Source organism: Octopus bimaculoides, chromosome Z (assembly GCF_046866305.1).
Source record: "Octopus bimaculoides isolate indiv1 chromosome Z, ASM4686630v1, whole genome shotgun sequence".
NCBI classification, from domain to species: domain Eukaryota; kingdom Metazoa; phylum Mollusca; class Cephalopoda; order Octopoda; family Octopodidae; genus Octopus; species Octopus bimaculoides.
The window spans coordinates 53,368,718-53,378,009 of record NC_142944.1 but is presented as its reverse complement, the minus strand read 5'-3'; the positions used below and the strand labels follow the sequence as shown (position 1 = coordinate 53,378,009).

The window sequence follows — 9,292 nt, the reverse complement described above, 5'->3', positions numbered from 1 at the left end:
CTCTCTCTCTCTCTCTTTCTCTCTCTCTGTATGTATATATATATATATATATATATATATATATATATATATATATATATATATTATATGTATGTATATGTCTATATATATATATATATATATATATATGTATGTATGTATACGCACACACACATATCCCACCTTTCATACAGGATAACTCACACGTGTCCTCCTTGTATACGCAGTTCTCTACTTGCAATTTTTCTTTGTATATATATATCAAAACAATATACATACAACTATTCACACACATGAAAATATATGTATATAAATATACATACATATACATACACAGAGACATATCTATGTATGTACGTACATATGTATGAATGTATGTATGTATGTATGTGTATGTTTGCGTATGTATGTACGTATGCATGAATGTATGTGTGTGCGTATGTATGCATTCTTAAGGCATCATTTTATTGAATTTTCCATCTTGCAGCGTTATAAAACAACAATATATTTCGGTTCAAATCATAACGGCGGGACACATTCATACAAACACACACATATACACGCGCCCAAACACCCACCCACCCACACATACACTCCCACACGCACACACACATGTAATGCAAGCACATTTACTTTGTGTGTCAATATATGCATGTGTATGTGTGCGTGTGTGTGTGTGTGTGTGTGTGTGTGTGTGTGTGTGTGTGTGTGTGTGTGTATCTAAGTATATATGTACCTATCTATATATGTATGTGTGAAAGAAGAACATAAAGCAGTCACGCAGCAGTTTTAACCACCCTGCTGTGAAATTTTAAACAGATGTAAATACACCTCGCTAGTCTCTTAGCATATTGCAAAAACTTTAATGTCTGTAGATTAACAATGTAAAATATATAGGGTTAAGTTACACACAAACACACACACTCTCGCAGAAATTTAGTTAGATGTATATATACATGCATAGAAAGTTGCATTTTATATACAAATTAATATAAATTCATACATGTAAATATGTGCTTGTGTCTGTGTGTGCGCGCGTGATCATGTGTATGCATCTGTTCATGCGTGTGCGCGCGCGTATGTGTGTGAACGACGCGTGCGCATGTGTGTATGCATGTGCGCGCGTTTGTAAGATTTTGAACTGTAAAATTTATCTTGGGCTCCAAATACACGCTCTGTAATACATAATTGCTCACACACACTCATACGCACACACTCACACACTCACACGCATACACACACACACACACTCACACATATCGTACAACTGATAAAATAAAATACATGAAAAATGCAACAAAGTTAATGTAAAGTTCATCATATCATTAACAACAACTACAAAAAAAGCACATTAGTAAATTTATGTAATCAATTTTTAAAAGGCTTTTTTTGTTTTATTTTCCAGATTTTTTCATACAAAAAAATCGAATCATAAAGGTTGGATTACTAAAAAACAAAACAAAAAAAACGATATGAAGACCAACTCCCTTTTATATAATAGCTAAGCGTCAACCTGTACGAGCATATAAACATATATATATATACACATATATATATATACTTATATAAATCTACCAGTTAATATATATAGCTATCTATATACTTATACATCAACCTAAATCCTACGTAGAATACAACTGTACCGATACAAAATGTAAATTTTCGAATACACATATATATGTGTATGTGGCTATAGATTATATATATATATATATATATATGTCACACATACACATATATGTGGATGTATAAGATAATTACATATGAGAATGTACATGTATGTATTAAATATGAAAGAAAACGATGAATCAATTTCGTAAGTAGATTTTGTATATTTTATAAACGCAAAACATATTCACGCATGCGCGAACATACGTACAAATACACAGACTTACACACACACGCGCACACACACACACACACACGCACACACACACATACACGCACGCATTCATGGATGCATGTTCACAGTGCTTGCAAAAACGTACACATACACAAAAAATATCTGCATGAATAAAGATATAATCCGGCATATAAACTGAAACTTATACATACATGCACAGAAATATGTATGTATGTATGTATGTATGTATGTATGTATGTACGTATGTATGTGTGTATGTATGTGTATGTATGTATGTATGTATGTATGTATGTGTATATGAATGTATGTATGTATATATGTATGTATATTTGTATGTATGTGTGAGTGTATGTATGGGTGCGTGTGTGTGTGTGTGTGTGTGTGTGTGTGGACGTATGTATGTTGAGAGATTATAGCATGCGTTTAAATATTTTTCTGTGCGAAACATACTTCTGGTTTCTGGTTTCGAAACCACTGTGCACCACATTGGATAAATGTCTTCCCATCATACCTCGCTATTCCCTGCAGAGGTCGTTTACGAGCGAGTGCGCGCACACGCACACACACACACACACACACATGCACAAGTACATACATGCATAGATATGTGTGTCTGTATATATGTGTGTGTGTGTGTGTGTGTCTGTGTGTGTGTGTGTATGCGTGTGTATGTGTGTGTGTGTGTGTAGTGAGGTGAATCTGCATTTCGATAGACATCACAAGAATATATTTTGAGCTTCACGCGTCTTAACAAAGTGCTCAGTGAAACTGGAAATAAGAAGTTGAAATATATAATATATAATTTAGCGTATGCTATACGTACTTCTTTTATGTATACTATTATGAATATACTATGAAACGGAAAGTGTTACCTTTATTAGAAGTTTGTAAAAATCTGCTGTAATTGCGTGTTGCTAAAATGGATTTTCTCTTTCTTATACATAAAGGTTTTGTACGGTTGACATTAGAACTCACCATGTTCTCACCAGTCGGATTTAAAGTTTTACCGATGACAGCTGTTGACTAATGCCTACCGCTCGAAACCTTTTGGTATGAGGAAATAATCTTCTTTATCAACACTCGCGTATATTTGTATGTATATGTTTGCGTGTGAGTGAATATACACACACACACAAAACACACACACACATATACACACGCACACAAAACACGCATACACACAAGCACAAGCACAAGCACACACACACACACAGGTGGGCATACGTACGAGTACGCACATAGCCGCAAACATGGCAGCGTACTTATGAAGTCCGCATTGCAGTCACGGGGTTTAAATCTCAGTCTTGCTTCGTGGCATCTTATGCGAGTGTTTTCTACATTACCACTGAGCCAACAAATCACACACTGTGAAATTTGCCTATCTTGCATCAAGAACTAACGAGTGATGCTCTACACATCGACACGATGGTTAATAATTTTCTATGTATGCTATATCTGTAAGAGTGTCATAGCGACATCTGGTGAAGTTTCCAGTCGGTCAACAGAACTGGAGCTTTCACACATATTACACATACACGATACACGCTCCATACACACACACACACACACACACACACACACACACACACACACACGCGCGCGCGCGCGCGCGCATACATCACACATTTATACGTTTCATATATACGTCACACGCTTACACATTCACACTGCCAAACACGGTAAGTCTAAAGCAAACATACAGTCACACATATGTGAATGGCAAACAATCACGTTAGTGCGAATGCACACGCATTCGTATACGCACACGTAACGCGAATTCTCTTTCACCCAATCGTACACACAAGTGACACATATACTCACACAGCGAAAACGATTCACATTCACGTACGCTTATGCACTGCGAACGCACACAAACATACACAGTACACTCTCTTACACAGTTACCAATGGCGCATATACGAATCGACATAATACACGCATAACATACGTTCATGCTCACTCATGTTCACACATACACACATTGATACATACACACACATCCATACTCGCGCGCGCACACACGCACATTTGTGAGACACGCATACACATACGCAAAGCACACACACACATGAAATAATTTTAAGCCAGCAAGTATTTTTATTGCACCTTAATAATTCTGTAACTGTTGCCTTCATGCATGATTCCGGATTTGTTGATTCTTTGCAGTTCACCACTCATATTTCAGGACATTAAGAGTAAATCAACTCTAATTCTGGTTTAGAATCGCTTAAGAAATATAATTCGTATCATCAAGGAACCTGCTAATTACGCTGGAATTCTCAATGAACCATTCTTTAAGTTTTACTCGTGTTTAATCCAGAGTTTTCGACAGAAGCCTCGGGGAATTTAAAAATCAACGATGATCTGTTTTTGTTATTTAAGCCAGCTTGCGATGTGATTGGGCATTGTGGAGGTTTCAGCTCGAGTGCTAGTGGTTGAAGAAAGTTTTTGCGAATACTTATGCTGTCATCCCAGCAGCAATTGTACTTTTGGCGCTTGATGAAATTGAGCAACATAACTGGTGCGTTTGGATTCGAACCTGTGAATCATGTGATGAACTGTCCAACATTCAAATCTTCTGATACAGAGGAAAGGGATACATTTCAAATCCAGTATTGGGTATGATAGAATTATCTCTAGTCGTTATACATGTGTGTGTGTGTGTGTGTGTGTGTGTGTGTGTGTGTGTGTGTGTGTGTGTGTGTGTGTTTGTGGAGGCACGTGGCTTAGTCGTTTAGATATGCAGCTCACGATCGTAAGGTTGCAAGTGAGTTCGATACCTGGTGGTGCGTTGCGTCCTTGAGCACGACACTTTATTCCACGTTGCTCCACTCCAATCAGCTGACAACAATAAGTACCACTTGTACTTCAATAGGCCAACCTTGTCACATTCTGTATCACGCTGACGCTCCCGAACAATTACATTGATGTTACGCGTGTCTGTAGAGAGATCAGTCACTTGCACGATAGTTTCAGAAGCAGGCTGATTTCGGTTGATCAAATCAACTGGAACACCACTCGTCATTGTAACCGACTGTGTGCCAGTTATCATATGTGTGTGTGCGTGTGCGTGTGTGTGAGTGTGTGTGAGTGTGTGTGAGTGCGCGGAGTTTTGACTTCTATAACCAAGTGGTAGAAACGTGGCTTGGATTCGTTTGCGGAGGTTTCAATTTGCAGGGTTAGGACTAAAATGCCATGATTTCAAAACATCCCTCAACAGCACGTGTGAAATGAGACAGTAATTGTCTAATATATGAGAGTGTGTGTGCGCGTGTGTATGTTTGTATGTGTGTATGTACGTGTGTGTGTGTGTGTGTGTGTGTGTGTGCGTGTGTGTGTGCGCACGCGCGCGTGTGTACACACAGAGACATAAAATATTCTCAATAATTTTGTCTGGGCGAGTGGATTATTCTGAGTGCGTATACATGAGTATTCATGCGTATGTATTTATTTCTCCGCGTGTGTATGTATTTATACAGACGCACAGACACACACATACATACATGTATGTGTGTCTGCGAGTTATATATACACTCACACACACACACGCACACACAAATACACATATATATGTACATATATATGTGTATGTATACATACATATGTATATATATATATATATATATATATATATATATATATATATATATATATATATATATATATATATATATATATATATATATATATATACATATATATATATACATATGCATATATGTATGTACTCCCATTATGAAAACCAATGCTATCAAAGTGGCTGTTGACATAATAGAGAAAATATTTGATGTCTGGTACATTTCTTGATAACAGCGAGCCCATTACTTCTTGGTTGTCTGCCGGATGTTTTAACTAGCAGGTCAACCAAGTCTCTGTTATATAATGGACCAGATTTGACATACTTAAAAAGGGTAACGTGTGTGCGTGCGTGCGTGCGTGTGTGTGTGTGTGTGTGTATTTGTGTTTGTGTGTGTATGTGTGTGTAAGTGTAACTATGTATGTGCATGCGTGTGTGTTTGTGTGTGTGTGTGTGCATATATATATGTATTTGTATATATATATATATATATGTGTGTGTGTGTGTGTGTATGTGTGTGTATAGGCACATAGAGAGAGAGGGGGTGGAGACAGAGCTAAAGTGACAGTGAAATGAAGAAAGAGAAAGAGAAGGCATAGACATATGGATATACTTATATTTGTATACGAATTTGTTCTAAGAATTTATCTTGCATAATGGAACGAGTTTCACATAAACTATAAAACACACAACGAGTATATATGCCTAAGCATGTTTACTTATGTATACATATAGGTATATGCATACATGTATATATGTGTGTATATATATATATATATGTGTGTGTGTGTGTGTGTGTGTGTGTGTGTATGTATGTATGTATAATCCATAAACGTGAATAATACTGATAGTGACTTTGAAGTGTCGGACAGTTAAACCATCGTTGGCCAGTCTGATGCTGGCTTCACTGACCGAAACTTCGAAGTCACTGTCAATGATACTCTTATATTAAATTTGTACTCGGCAAAAGCATAGAGCAACCCATCAAAATGATGTAAAATTGTGTTACTTATAATTGAACATGATAAGCAAACGTTATATCACTCACAAACACTCACACAGCACACGCACACTCACACACGCATATATACACACACGTACATGTCAACATATATATAAACACACACATAAACATGAGCAAAAATACGCATGCGCATCCATCCACATTTACGATGGCTAATTGCTACAATCGTTACGGAGTGGGATTGATGCTTTCGCGTTAACCGTTCTCGAGTAATAAGCTCTGAAAAGAAATCCCGCAGAGGTCAAGTTTGTTTTTTCTCCCTTCGGTGACGGTTCATATCGTACCAGTTCGATGCTGGGGTCGACTCCCTTTCTGTCACTCGATTATTGAATCTGTTTCTAGTTCTAAAAGAAATCGGTTTTAGTCACACCTGGAGAAGTGATGAACTCCACCAGGTGAAATTCACGCTGTATATCACGAAGGCGCCTCTACGAGACCCTCATGTATGCAATGCATATATTTAAGGATGTACCTTATGAATGTGTGTGTGTGCATATGTACCTGTCGTTATTTATATGTACGTGCAGCTTGTGTCTTCTTGTAAACCGGATTGCGTAAACCGTAGAGTAAACGGCATTGACGAAGAAAATGCTGGTTAGGACGGCGACAACGACGACGATTGTGATGATGATTATGATAGTGTTGTTGCTGATAAAAATGATAATGACGAGGAAGAGGAAGCGGATGACGATGATGATGATGATGATGACGACGACGACGACGACGATGATGATGATGATGATGACGACGACGACAACGACGATGATGATGATAATGATGATGATGATGATGATGATGATGATGATGATGATGATGATGATGATAGTGGTAGTACTCATAATAATGTTGTTCTTGTATATTTTGCTGATGATTACACTAACCAGTTCCCAGTCAACTATTCTGTGTCAGAGTTTGTTACATCAGAACCACCCGTTTCTCCATTCCTGGGGTGGGACGATTACATAAAACAACATGAACGGCGTTTGTTAAATTGATTTAGACCAGAGGTTATATAAGTCTATATATTTTTAGACCTGTTTGTTACTTAGCCTTAGATAGTTAGCACCAGACATTTCTCCAAACTGATTCAGGAACATTGATCACTTGCGTCTGAATGTGATGAAACAATAACAGAAACTGACGCACGTGCACCTGCGCATACACACATACATATAAACAGGTATATATACATGTATATACATACATACATGCATATATATATATATATATATATATATATATATATATATATATATGCATATGACTATAATCATACATCATTATATATATATATACATATATATATATATATATATATATATATATATATATATATATATATATATATATATATATATATATATATGATATATATATGTTTATACACCTACATATACATAAAAATTTACACACACATTTATATAGATATGTGTGTGTGTGTCTGTATGTGTATACAAATAAATTATTACATATATATATATGGAAATTATAGTTAAACACACACACACACATATATATATATACAGTCTGTGTGTATATATATATATATATATATATATATATATAGCACGTTTTCATATATATATATATATATATATATCATTAAATTTGTGGTTTTACAATGACAACAGATCACATAAATTTCAGTGTAATTATGAGCAGTGGAACTAAACATCACTAACTCCACTTCCGGTTCTACATTAATCACGTGCTATTCTTACTTATGCAAGGAACGCCAGTGTGCTTGTTGACTGTCTGTCTCTCACTTCCCTCTACAGCTTTCGCTTTCTCCCTCTCTCTACATTTCCCTCAATGTCTCTCTCTCTCTCTCTCTTCCCTCCCTCTCTCTCTCTCTCTCTTTGTCTCTCTTATGTACGTATGTTATGTTTGTATATGTAACTGTGAGAGAGTGTGTAACTGTGTGTGTGTGTATATATGTATGTGTGTGTGTATGTGTGTGCGCGCGTGTGTGTGCATGCGCGTGCGTGCGTGTGTGTGTTGTGTATGTGTGTGCGTGCGTGTGTTTGTGTGTTTGCGTGTGAATGTGGCCGTGGTGTGAAAAATTTTGCTTTCCAACCATGTGGTTCTAGGTTCAATCCCATTGTATGGCCAGTGTTTTCTACTATCGCCCCGGGCTGGATTTGGTAGACGGAAACTGAAAGAAACCCATAGTGTATGTAAATGAATATGTGTGTACGCATGAGTATGTATGCGTTTGTACATTTGGATATTGGCATACGCATGCATATACATGCACATGTCGGTACATAAGTCTATATATACACATATACATACATGTGTGTCTGTAAGAATGTGTGTATAGGTGTGTGTTGTGTGTGCCTATGTGAGTAAATTATGTATATAATACAGCAGGCGTCGTGTATAATATGCGCATAGCTTCAGATAAAATTGAAAATACTTTTCTTGAAAATTGTGGAGTCTCAATTTAGTGTTATGGAGAAATGATTAAATGACAGCTCAAGGGCGTACACGTGCACACACGCGTGTGCACGCACACACACGCGTGTGCACGCACACACACATTGACAAAAAAGAAGAACAATTTGTCAAGTTTTAATTATGGTTCATATGTAGAAAAATTAGGTCAATGATTGTCAAATGATGTTGACTGCTTTTGACCATTTGTTGATCAATAAACTTTCTGTATATCCATACAAGACAAGCGTTGACCTTACGGACTTCAATTGCTCAAATCAGCAACAACAACCAACTGCATACGCACTCGCTCACACTTTTAAACACACACACATGCACGTATGTATGTATGTATGTATGTATGTATGTATGTATGTATGTATGTACGTATGTATGTATGTATGTATACAAC

General features: G+C 36.7%; 1 protein-coding gene across 4 annotated transcripts in view; it reads left to right on the top strand.

Annotated features, from left to right (window-relative positions):
* The first annotated feature begins 1,382 nt into the window (after positions 1-1,382).
* The window catches only part of LOC106873115 (uncharacterized), a 148,500-nt gene continuing 140,590 nt past the window's right edge, over positions 1,383-9,292 (top strand). For 2 of the 4 annotated variants that reach the window (XM_089365299.1, XM_089365297.1), the window contains exon 1: positions 1,383-1,795. Coding sequence is in view for 1 of the 4 variants with exons in the window: in XM_089365298.1 (XP_089221424.1) it covers positions 2,870-2,893 (24 nt within the window). In the remaining 3 variants the exon portion in view is untranslated. Of the gene's footprint in view, positions 1,796-2,790; positions 2,894-9,292 lie in introns of those variants that run through there. The other 2 variants (XM_089365298.1, XM_052973500.2) reach the window with 2 other exon arrangements.